This window comes from Pempheris klunzingeri, chromosome 17, assembly GCF_042242105.1.
Source record: "Pempheris klunzingeri isolate RE-2024b chromosome 17, fPemKlu1.hap1, whole genome shotgun sequence".
Classification (NCBI taxonomy): domain Eukaryota; kingdom Metazoa; phylum Chordata; class Actinopteri; order Acropomatiformes; family Pempheridae; genus Pempheris; species Pempheris klunzingeri.
This window is the reverse complement of record NC_092028.1, coordinates 6,108,724-6,121,420: the sequence shown is the minus strand read 5'-3', so window position 1 is coordinate 6,121,420 and position 12,697 is coordinate 6,108,724. Positions and strand designations below refer to the sequence as shown.

The 12,697-nt window shown below is 40.5% G+C and overlaps 1 protein-coding gene across 1 annotated transcript in view; it reads right to left on the bottom strand.

Annotated features, from left to right (window-relative positions):
- Nucleotides 1-3,708: 3,708 nt before the first annotated feature.
- The window catches only part of prr12b (proline rich 12b), a 37,494-nt gene continuing 28,505 nt past the window's right edge, over nt 3,709-12,697 (bottom strand). The window contains exons 14-17 of the mRNA XM_070847783.1: nt 8,876-8,973; nt 8,512-8,643; nt 4,980-5,075; nt 3,709-4,751 (exon numbers count right to left, since the gene is read on the bottom strand). Of these exons, the coding sequence (XP_070703884.1) occupies nt 4,617-4,751; nt 4,980-5,075; nt 8,512-8,643; nt 8,876-8,973 (461 nt within the window). The 3' untranslated portion in view covers nt 3,709-4,616. The remainder of the gene's footprint in view (nt 4,752-4,979; nt 5,076-8,511; nt 8,644-8,875; nt 8,974-12,697) is intronic.

The following is a 12,697-nucleotide window of genomic DNA, read 5'->3' as shown; positions in this document are numbered from 1 at the left end:
ATGAAAAAGTAAATGCTTGTTGGATAAATCATAATGAAAAAAGACATACTAGAATAAAGTGTATGTAATTTAAATTACATCGTAGAACTTTGGACACAAACCAGAACATAATGTAAGTTTTTAAACATGCCATGAAAGAGAGTGACATCAAATTTGTTTTAAATTTTTTACAAAATTGACTCAAATAGTTTTCATTACATTTTTACCACATGCTCATAACAGAAAAGCCACTGTTGGAACTGGCAGGTAAAGAAATCAATGAAGAAGCTCAGTGTTCCAACAGCAGCGCATTACTGGGACCGTGAGCTCCTGCACTCACCTGTTGGTGTGAAGAGAAGCGAACACAGCCTCCGACAGCTTCTTCTCTCTGATAAAACAATGGCGCTCTAATCTTATTTCTCCTCTTGCTCCACAGCCCCCCGCCCTCCTTCACTCTCTAAGCCCAGGATTTACTCTGGCCTCCCACAGCACAGCACAGCACAGCACAGCACAGCACAGCACAGCACAGCACAGCACAGCACAGCCTGCGCTCTGCACCTGCAGCAGGTGGTGCAGCTGAGCTCAGATGGAGAATGTCCCAGAGAGGTGAAGAAACATCATAGATCTGCTGCTTGGCAAGAGGTGGGGACGTAAGTAAAAACGGTCCTAAACCTGGGATGTGTCAGGCAACGTCGTCACATTCACAGCTGCAACACCATGTCGATGAACAAAGGCGCATCTGCTGTAGAGAGCACCAGTGCATGTTCCTCATGTTCCTCACAATATCCAATATCACCCCCCCCCAGATTATGGCAGCATAGAAACACACACAAGGAATAATGTTAACAGCATTAGCTTCCATCCTTTTCTTTACATGCTAAGTTAAACTGTCTTTGGGGGATTTTTCAGCTGACATTACTTCTTTAGGACAATGTTTAATCTATATTTGCATTACATTGTTTTCTTGGATGCCTTTGAGCATAATTTTAATTGTGTGAGGAATGAATCAAACTTAATAATAAGGAATAAACTTCCAAAGACTAATCTGTCTTCATCATGACAATAAACCTCCTAAGACTGTCTGAGAAACCTCCTGTTCCCACAGACCAAACTCACTTCACACTGATAGCAGACCTCAGGGTGTCACAAAGACTTCATCTGGACGTTCTGAAGTGGAATTCCACAATAAAAGCCCTCTTAAATGTCATATTCAAATTGTGTTCCCTCTACATTTCATCAATCCCTGATGATTGCCTCCTGTGAGCGTAATTCCTGGTTCCCTTTAAAGTTTCACATTTATTTTTACTTTGATGTTACGTTTTAGAAGAGCAAAAAGGTTCAAATGAATGGATGTTCAGATGCCCCGTGATGCTGCCACATTGTCATTCATGGGCTCTCGTTCTGTTCCACTTGGGAGTGGATGCGTCACATTCAACACCTAGTGGTAAAATCCAGTAAAATCCAGACAGTTTTACTTGGCACTGATAGCAGACCACTATCACCCAGACAAAATCAGAATGCGGAATGTGGAATTTGAAAAATGAAACAAATATTAGAATGTCCTGATATTGTCTGAGAGGCAGAGCAACTATTCAGTAAAAGTCCAGGCACCCTCAAAAGGTACAAGACCAGATTATAACATGACCTAACTGTCAGTGTCAAGTGCAGTAATGCTTATACAGTATATGTTTCATCTTATTTCAGTTGTGCAAACATAATTATGTGTGTTGGGGAAGTAGCATTAAGTTTCATGATGCAAACACGCTCATCAAACGGGTCAAGAAGGCGTCTTCTGTTGCAGGTCATTGTCTGGTGTAGCCTTCACAAGTGCCTGAGGAGCTTTGAAATAATGAACACACCGGAGATCCCGAATCATCCCCTCAATGTGAAGATGATCGGCCTGAGAAGCACCATCAGAAGCTGTCTCATCCCTCCAAGGTGTTCCAAGGAGCGCTCCTTCGTACCAGCAGCCATTCAGCTGCACGTTACCACCTGCCCTGATGTCCCCAGACAACTCTGTGAACTTGAGATCCACGGAGGGATAGTCTCCCCTCATGGACAGTACCATACCATTCCCACTATAGCCATGGACACTGCTTGCACTGCTTTTATACAACGGATACATTTCATACTATGATTGACATGCCTCGCACTGGTTTTATACATTTTTGTTCTATTACATTCCTTATCTAGTTCCTTTCTAAGTCTTACATATCTCCACTGCTGTGATATTTCAATTTCCCCACAGGGATGAACAAAGTGCTGTCTATCACTGTTGTCAATATTTTGTAAAGTATTTACAGGTATTTATAAAGGTCCTATCTTTGGGTTAGTATATTAATCCACATTGTAGAGAAAACCCTCTTCATTGGGTTAGATAGATCCACACAATCGACTTGGAACAAGCTATTTTAAATACAACTGTGTGCAGCAGTGAGCATTTGTGCCTTAAAATGAGCTGCAAAAAACATCATTAAATTGCTCAAATCATAATTATTTGTATGACTGTCAGCTGAAATTTTATGATTAAGGAAATCCAAATTTGATTTCTTTTTATACAAACCAGGAGGTTTTTGTTTTGCATAATTAGAATGAGATGATTTGTCTGAATCATCTATCCTTCAGAATCTATCACGTAACAGCTCGATATTAACTCAGCAGCTTCACAAAGTCACACTATTTGACTTGCGACTCTTTTATCCCGACAACTTATTTAGTTAAATTGGAAGCTATCTGACTGCCATTGAGTGTGGGATGTTTTATATCACTTTAAACCAGAAAAAAATATTTTCCACTAAAAAATAACTTTGCGCTTTTAAGAAAGCTTGGAGTCCTTCATAACTACTATGCATTAATGTCTTCCCCCAAAGTTCTTTTGTTTTTGTTGGAGCTTGTGTTGTCGCATTTTAGTTATTTGTTGAATTTGTTTTTATTACTTTAATAACGTAATGTCATTTTTAGTTTGCTATCTGCAGTCTGTACTTTTTCATGTCATGCTTTGTAAATGCCCACCATCATTATGTATGTTTGTAAAGACTGCTTGAAAAAGTGTGGAAACGAAACAGTTGTGGAGGTGATGCTGGACGTCCACAAGAAAGTTTGTATTTTCTAGTATTACATACTCTCTCTTTCTCACTGTGTGTGTGTGTGTGCGTGGTCCCTATATTGACATTTCAAGTAATCTATTTTGTATATACGGTCAAAAACGACCCTAAAGACAGTCTTTGTACCCTGATGGTGTCCAGCTTTTGCAAATGAATAAATAGATAAGATAAAATAAATAAATTTTAAAAGGGCAGTAATTCAATGTCTCTAATCATGTAGTCAGTTCAGGAAAAGCCATCAAATTTCAGGCTGGAAAAATGTTACTGAGGACAGGTGACAAATATCACAGCTGCAAGAAATGCAACACAGCAGGAGCATTGTGAATATGTAAATTTTTTTTCATTTAAATGTTTAGAAACTGAAAGCTTAATGGATTAACAACAACTGCATTTCAATCCTGATTGTTTGACAGCAAAGCTGAACGTTGAACCGACCTTGTGGATCTTTGTGGAGTTCCTCTGCATCAGCTCAAGTCCACTCGCTCATACTTGGGTGAAATGACTTAAACAGAGTTGGTTTATTCATCATCACATTTGTCATTTGAACAGTTTTATTTCATTATGTCAAATACAGGAATTTCATGTACAGAAGAGCAACTGGGAACTAGAGAATGAAATAGCTGTACAATATTTACACATCAAAACAACAAAATTGCTCTGCAAGAATATCCTCTGAGAGGTCAAATAATAGCAAATATCCATCAACAACAAACAGATAAAAATGACTGACATTAAACACTGACATTTATGCTTTTGGATCATTTCACCTCACACTTCCTTTAAGAAAGTCGTGCTTAATTTTTTTCGTTCCTCGTCTTTACAGGCATTAAATCCTCTCTCTCATTGTCTTTTGAAGAACAAACAGAAAGAACACAGCTTAGTTTTAAATACATTTCCCCCTAAATCTCAACTCCTTCCTAACTGAGGCAGGTAGAAACAAGGGACTATCACATAGTCCTCTTAAACCTCACGTCTGTCTCTCTCTAGTTTTACCTCCGTCACTCTGACAGAAGCAAAAAATTGCAGGTGGGCCATTTCATGTATACCCCTTTAAAACATTTTTCAAAAATAATAACAGCAAACAATCCCATTTTAGGACGGTCACTTTTAGAAATGTCCTCATATAAATTATAGAAACCATAGTTGTCAATACATACTTACAGACAGTGTGTGTCTTTCAATATTCTGTAGGTCTTGACAAAAATCTCTTTTGTAGTGTTGACCAAATTATATTGTGGTCCCTTTCTTTGACTTTGAAAATCCATCACATTCACATAGTGCCCTCCATCTTTCAATTGGTTTCTTGAAATCAAGAGGTACTTCAAAATGGACTTAATAATAAAACAAATACTTTGAAAGGTAAACCTCCCTCAAACAAACCAACAATAGAATTTCTCACTGGAACTGACACACTACTAACATCCTTATAGTTTTTGTAGTGCGATTCTTTTGTTTCACAAACTCTGGATGACTCCATCTACATAATACTGCAGGTGGATGTGTGAGTTTGGTGGCTGGGGCCATGGTCCTCCTTCAGGCCTTGGCACTGAGGCTAAGCAGCTCCATGAAGGAGTTAAAGAGACTCTCCAGCCAGCCCTGGTTAGCCATGCACTGCTGCACCACCTCCTCCTGGCCGGGGTCGTCTGCTGCCTGCTCAATACTGTCCGTCTGGTCAGGAAACAACAAGTGAGTTACGTGCATAATGTTGACTGTGACTGTGTTGAATGTTGCAGGAGAAATGACAGCATCGCCAGTATTGATAATGAACAGTACACTGTGTCAAATGATGGTGAATATGCCAGTTCTAGCGTTTTATAATAACTCAACAATACAGATGGGATATTGGAGCAAATAAAGACACTTAGTACACTTTAGCATTGATCCAGCCATCCTTACCTCCTTCTTGCAGTGCAGGAAGGTGTGGTATTTGTAGTGATGAAGGGAATGATACAGACTGTAGATCCGGCAAGTTTCGATTGACAGCTTCAGATCCTGAAAAAGTTTGTGTTAGAAGACAGATGAGGATTTTGTTTAGGGAGTCCTCCCGAGTTCTGTCTCCCCCACAATACAAGGGAGGTGAGGTGTCATGCATACAGTCTGCTTCTCTGTGCTCCCCTGAAACAAGATCTAGAACTTTATCACCTCAAACATTGACCCACAGGATGCCGGGGTGGGGGAAGGACAACATCTGCTAACACACACATAAACTCTATTTAGATGATGTCTTTTCCATGAAGACTATTTTCTTTTGTTCTGCCTGCTTTAAAAGCAAGTAACAGAGAATCCAAGAATGTTTCCCTCTTGTGGTTCTCCATCAGCCAATGGATGTGCGTCTGTCCAAGGCTACAGCCTGTCCGTCCTTGGGAGCTGGATCTCTCCTTCACTGTGGTGCTCCCGGAGGTTTCTCTTTTCCCACTGGGTTTTTTGAGTTTTTCCTTCCCAAAGAAGGAGGGTCATAAAGGGCAGGTGATGCCTCGGACTGATCCACCAGACTGATCCATTGGCCTCATCGACTGCTGGACTCCTTATTAGATTGTTTGTTCGCTTACACTTGTTTATTTCAGTGAACTTTGTAAAGCACTATGAGACACTCTGTTGTGATATTGGGCTATACAAATAAAATTGAATTGAATTGAATTGAATTAAAAAAAACACAAACTTCACTCCAAGTCTCAGAAAACTAGTATCTGATGTTAATAGCATAAGTTCATGCACTGGGATGTTTTGTGCGTCTAAAAACGGTTTAGTGTTGAACCAGTCATTATTAAACCAGTAATAATTCATGTCAGTATTATTAATTAATTGTGAATATATATTTTTTTAAACTCTCTGGCTCTCCCACCTGTGATTATTAATCACAGTATACATATAAAGTATATAAAGTATATATACACTGTTGCCCATAAAGTTGGAATAAAATGTTTTTTACCTCTTCTCATGAAATGATTGTGACAATGTGATTTATTCTTGATAAATAAAGTGTATATCTTCTCAACTTTATTGATCAAACTCTTCCAAACATATCACAGTGAAACTTAAACCACAATTAACCTTTGCAAACTGTGTATTCAGGCTTTAACAAAATTGGGGGTATTGAACAATTATTCCAACTTTATGGGCAACAGTGTATATATATTTATGATGCATTATTAACAATAATTATGATGTCCATTGTCATAAAATGTTGGTTTAGTGTGTGATATATAATGTATGTAAATATTATTTTGTTTGTGTAAACCTTTTAATTTCAGCGTAGTGTTCAGAAACATATGAACATACACTATGTTCAGTAGAACATTAAAAGTGCAAAGTCACTGTTCCTGAAGAAGTTGTCTGGGTTGGGCTGTGGCCATTTTGGAACAGTGTGGTGTCACATTACTCTAGATGAAACTAGTGAAACACTGGAGGTGTATTTACAGCCACACAATATGCTGCTACAAAATCCTGGGATGCTATGGCGTGAAGAAGACGTTTACTATTGTCTGACGGTGATAAGTTCCTTCAACTCAAACACCTGCTTATTAGCTTTCAGAACTTTCAGCCACATCTTATTGCTGTCATTCAGAAAAAGGAGCTGGCTAAAAAAAATTACTTAAGAGATGGTCTCCAGTGTAAGAAATAAATTATCTCTTTATGTCCTGCTTGATGACCTTTGACCACTTCCCAGTGGAGGCTTGGAGCAGTTTTGATAGTCAGGCAAACTTCTCCTAATCTTATCACACAACGTTATTATAACAGCCCTCTCAAAGGCCATATGGTTGTATGAAAAAGTGTAATCAAGTAACAGCTCAGCTATTTTGTACTAAAATTCAAAATGTTATCATCTTTTGACAATAGTGTAGGTCAAACTGATTTGTTTATTTGTGTTTATAATGTACATGAAACCCGAGCCAGATCCATGCACGAAAGCTCGGAAAGCTTGTAAGAGGTCCTTTGAGCTATGATCATTTTGCTGCATATTGTATTCTGTTCCCAGGGGTTGAAACTGAACATCAGTGCTTGGAAAAAAATAACAAATTGGCTTCCACTTGGTCTCTCTGGAAGCTTGCTGGACAGTAATATCTGAGTGTTCTTTGCTGTAACAGTTAATTAAACAGACCGCTCAGGTCAGCCCATACTGTTTCACTGACTGTCTTCCTGCGCCAAATCAACAATCAATTTTCTGCATGTAAAACCTTGCAGACAGCACTGGCATCGCAGTGGGAAAGACCTAGCCTGGACTGTCTGAGCAATCCAACAGGTTCAGTGCACAGCTCTCTCTGATCACCAGGCTTTCACTGACTCTTAATGGTACCTTCTCTAAGATCCTTTCAGGCACATCACCATGAGCTCTGGGGACAATCTGTCCTCTGCCCCTACATTAAATCAATCCCTTCATCTTGTAACTGACTAATGGGCACAGGGCTTTGCCTAGACTGTTATGCCCGGAGCTAGTGTACCGGAGGCTTACCTGGTGATTCTAATCAAACAGATCTCAGAAGTGTTTGCCTAAATGTCATGTGTACATCCCCACCAAGAAGAACAATACTCTGGTATTCAAACATCCGCTACAAAACCTACCACAAGACGACTACCACCATCCCTAACAAATCTACAGTCTCGAGTCTGAACTTCTACCATTCTGTGGCTCTAACGTCCCTTCTGATGGAGTGCTCTGAGAAACTGGGTCTTCAGCATATCAAAAACAACATCCCAGCCTGGACAGTTGCCAACAGATCCACAGAGGATGCCATCTCCACTGCCCTGCGTTCAGTCTTCAGACACCTTGAAAATAACAGCACCTACGTAAGAATGCTGTCAACACAATCTCCAACATTAAACTGAACGGTATACTTGGCTTGAGTATTTCAACCTGTAACTGGATTTTGGACTTCCTAACAAACACCCCCCCGACAGATCGAACTGGCAGACATACCTCCTCCCCTCTAGTGTTGAACTTCGGAGCACCCCAGGGCTGCGTGCTCAACTTCCCTGCTGTTCGCACTTTACACCCATAACTACAATCCCCGACGTGGAGAGAACTCTGTTATGAAGTTTGCAGACAACATCACATCATCATCTACAAACAATGATTAGAATTCATATTGGGAGGAGGCGATCATTGTGGAAGGAAAGATACACACCCTTGATTCTTGAATCCTTAATGTTGAATTCCTGAATCGTTGGGTCTCTCTCTAAATTTTTGAGTTTGGAGTTTGGTCTGGACCTGTTCTTTATGGAGAGTGTCTTGAGATAACGCTGTTATGAATTGGCACTATATAAATAAAGATTGATTGAATGATTGATATAAATATCTATTTATTGTCTATTTTAATATCTGTAAAGACTGTTAAACGTGTTTTTGTCCACCAAGGACTGGTTACCCACCACCCAGTGCAACGTAACATGAGAGTAGAAAGTGTGCTGTTATAGCCATGCTATTTCTGACCTGTTGCTTAGGAATACTCCTTTTGACCCGGTTGAGAGTTTTGCGATTGTAACCCTCCCCACCGAGGTGAACTTTGACAGCTCCAGACTCCAGTGGGTCTGCCGTCATTTTGGGGAATATATGTAAAACCTCCTAGAAAGAAGGAAGCAGAATGCAGTGAGAGGCGTGAGATACAGTTGAAGTGACAGCTGTGGTGCAAAGAAACAATTTTTTCAAATGTATCTGCAGTCTCTACTTGTTTTAAACCCCTACATAAAGGTACTTTTTGCAAATCAACAGCATTAACATTAATAGACAGTCAGTTCTAAAAGACAAAGATTTCAGAAGTTCCTGTAAAACAAACCATAAAGAAGTGTAGGTTTACCTGGTGCTGAGCAATCATGTTGACTCTCCTCAACAGCCTCTTCTTCTGTTCGCTGAGCAGGCTATCAATTTTCCTCATGGGTGGGAGGTACAACTCATCTAAGGAGTGAAAGTAGTAGAACACCCGTTGGCATTTAAATCTTACATTTTAATTACTGCCACTGCAAATGATCACAAGAGATCTGTAAAGGACATTGACAGTGTAAGTAGGTTACGTGTGCTCCAGTGATGATTTTCAATATGGCATCGCTGGCATGGTACAAGTTGTTCTGCAAATGAACAGCACCTGAACTGCAATAAATGCATGTCGCCTGCACCTTTTCATCTAACCAGTCCACCGCTCACACTCCATATAACGCTGACTCATGAGCAACATCTCAAGACACCAGAGAACTCCTTCACATGGGACTGCAATGCATTCCTTTCACGAAGAGGGAACTCCATTATGTCATGGGAAAGCACAGAGGCGTCAGACTTAGAGGAGCTGAGTCTCATCCCAGCACGATAAAAGTGGATGCAAGTGGGGTCACATCATTGACTCTATATTCAGCTTTCATTACCAAGGATCTTTCAAACGGATTCAAAAGGAGAATGATAATGAGTCTCTCCCCTCCCCAAGTCTTGGCAAAGCAGCAGAGGCAAATGGCAAATTGATGCAAGACATTTTAGGTGTAACAATTTAAAATCTAGTTGGTCTGCTGTCATTTCTGAATAGTATCTAAGAATTCCTCAACTACAGTACTATTGGTACCCTGTACCCGTCTACTGCATAACGTACTATGAGCATTAAAATGAAATCACAGGAGATCTTATCTATTCATATCATTTCCTCAAGCTGAAAGGGCTTGCATGGATTGTAAATCTCCCCCTGAGAGGTCAACACTTCACTATGATGTATTCAAAAGACAACTCTCAATCACACATTGTACATCATGTCCCTGTTTTGATGAATGTAGCACACCCACCACCTGGCCGGTGTGATAACTATGCTTCATGAACATACATAAAGTCAGGTTTATTCTGAGAATCTCTGATGCATGTGTTAAGTACTTGTCTAGCATTCCATGGCAGCATAAAATTATCCAAAATATGTTAAACATTTGAATCATCGAAGAGGTCACCCTCATCCATATCTGCCCTGGTGACTCTAACTACTACAGACCTGTGGCGCTGACCTCCCACATCATGAAGACCCTGGAGAGACTCATCTTGGAGCAGCTCTGGCCCGTGGTCAAATCGTTTTTGGACCCCCTACAGTTCGCCTACCAGCCCCAACTTGGAGTTGAGGATGCCATCATCTACCTGCTTGACCGCTACTACACTCACCTGGACAAGACGGCGAGCACTGTGAGAGTCATGTTTTTTGACTTCTCCAGTGCTTTCAACACCATCAGCCCAGGTCTACTGGGTGACAAGATGTCAGCGATGCAGGTGGACCCCACCATCGTGTCCTGGGTTGTGGACTATCTGACGGGCAGACCACAGTATGTGCGCCTGAAACACTGTATATCAGACAGAGTGGTCAGCAACACCGGGGCCCCACAGGGGACTGTCCTCTCTCCTTTCCTCTTCACCCTCTACACCACAGACTTCAATTACTGCACGGAGACCTGTCATCTCCAGAAGTTTTCTGATGACTCAGCAGTGGTTGGATGTATCAGCAAGGGTGATGAGGTCGAGTACAGGGCTGTTGTGGACAACTTTGTCACATGGTGTGAGCAGAACCATCTACAGCTCAATGTGACAAAGACAAAGGAACTGGTGGTGGATCTGAGGAGGACCAAGGTGCCGGTGACCCCTGTTTTCATTCAGGGGGTCAGTGTGGACGTTGTTGAAGATTATAAGTACTTGGGGGTACACATTGATAACAAATTGGACTGGGGGAGGAACACTGATGCCCTTTATAGGAAGGGCCAGAGACGCCTCGATTTTCTGAGGCGGTTGAGGTCCTTCAACATCTGCAGGACTATGCTCAGGATGTTCTAGCTAGTTGAACTTTGTAAAGCACTGTGAGACAACTCTGTTGTGATATTGGGCTATACAAATAAATTGAATTGAATTGAATTGAATTCTATGAGTCTGTGGTAGCCAGTGCTATCTTCTATGCTGTGGTATGCTGGGGCAGCAGGCTGAGGGTAGAGGATGTCAATAGACTGAACAGACTGATCCGCAGGGCCAGTGACGTTGTAGGAGTGAAGCTCGACTCTCTGACGGTGGTGTCAGAGAGGAGAATGCTTCACAAAGTGGGAGCTATTTTGGACAATGTGTCCAACCCACTTCATGAAGTGCTGGTTAGATACAGGAGTTCTTTCATTGCCAGACTAATTGTACCACGATGCACTACAGAGTGTACATGTTGTTGTATAGTATTACTATTATTATTATTATCATTATCATTATTATATGATTCAGCTCCTCACTCTGTGTGTACATGTTGTTGTATATATTATATTATTATTATTATTATTATTATCATCATTATTATCATTATCATTATTATTATTATAATTATATAATACATCTCCTCATTCTGAGTGTACATGTTGTTATATATTATTGTTGGTAGTAGTAGTAGTAGTAGTAGTATTAGTATTATATAGCACATCTCCTCACTCTGACGGTACACGTTGTTATATATTATTATTATTAGTAGTGGTATTATTTGTATCATTATTATTATTATAATATGGTACAGCTCCTCACTCTGAGTGTACAGGTTGTTATGTGTTATTGTTGGTGGTAGTGGTAGTAGTGGTAGTATTATTAGTATTATACAATACATCTTCTCACTCTGAGTGTACATGTTGTTATATATTATTGTTGGTAGTAGTAGTAGTGGTAGTAGTATTATTGGTATTATACAGTGATGTGAAAAAGTATTTGCTCCCTTACAGATTTCTTCTGCTTTTGCTATTTTGTCACACTTACATGTTTCAGATCATCAAACCAATTTTAATATCAGACAAAGATGACCTGAGTAAACACAAAAAGCAGTTTTTAAATAATGATTTCATTTATTAAGGGAAAAAAGCTATCCAAACCAACCTGGCCCTATGTGAAAAAGTAATTGCCCTAAACCTAATAACTGATTGTGCCACCCTTGGCGGCAACAACTGCAACCAAGCGTTTGCAATAACTGGCGATCGCTGTGGGGGAATTTTTGGCCCACTCTTCTTTGCAGAATTGTCTTAATTCAGCCACATTGGAGGGTTTTCGAGCATGAACGGCCTGTTTAAGGTCATGCCACAGCATCTCAATCGGATTTAAGTCCGGACTTTGACTAGGTCACTCCAAAACCTTCACTTTGTTTTTTTTTAGCTATTCAGAGGTGGACTTGCTGGTGTGCTTCGGATCATTGTCCTGCTGTATAACCCAAGTGCACTTGTGCTTAAGGTCACGAACTGATGGCCGGACATTCTCCTTCAGGATTTTCTGGTAGAGAGCAGAATTCATGGTTCCATCAATTACGGCAAGTTGTCCAGGTCCTGAAGCAGCAAAGCAGCCCCAGACCATCACACTACCACCATGTTTGACTGTCGGTATGATGTTCTTTCTCCCAGATGCTGTGTTAGTTTTACGCCAGATGTAACGGGACACACACCTTCCAAAAAGTTCCACTTTTGTCTCGTCAGTCCACAGAATATTTTCCCAAAAGTGTGGGGGATCATCAAGATGTTTTTTAGCAAGTGTGAGATGTGCCTTTGTGTTCTTTTTGGTCAGCAGTGGTTTTCACCTTGGAACTCTCCCATGGAGGCCATTTTTGCCCAGTGTCTTTCTTATTGTTGAATCATGGACACTGACCTTAACTGAGGCAAGTGAGGCC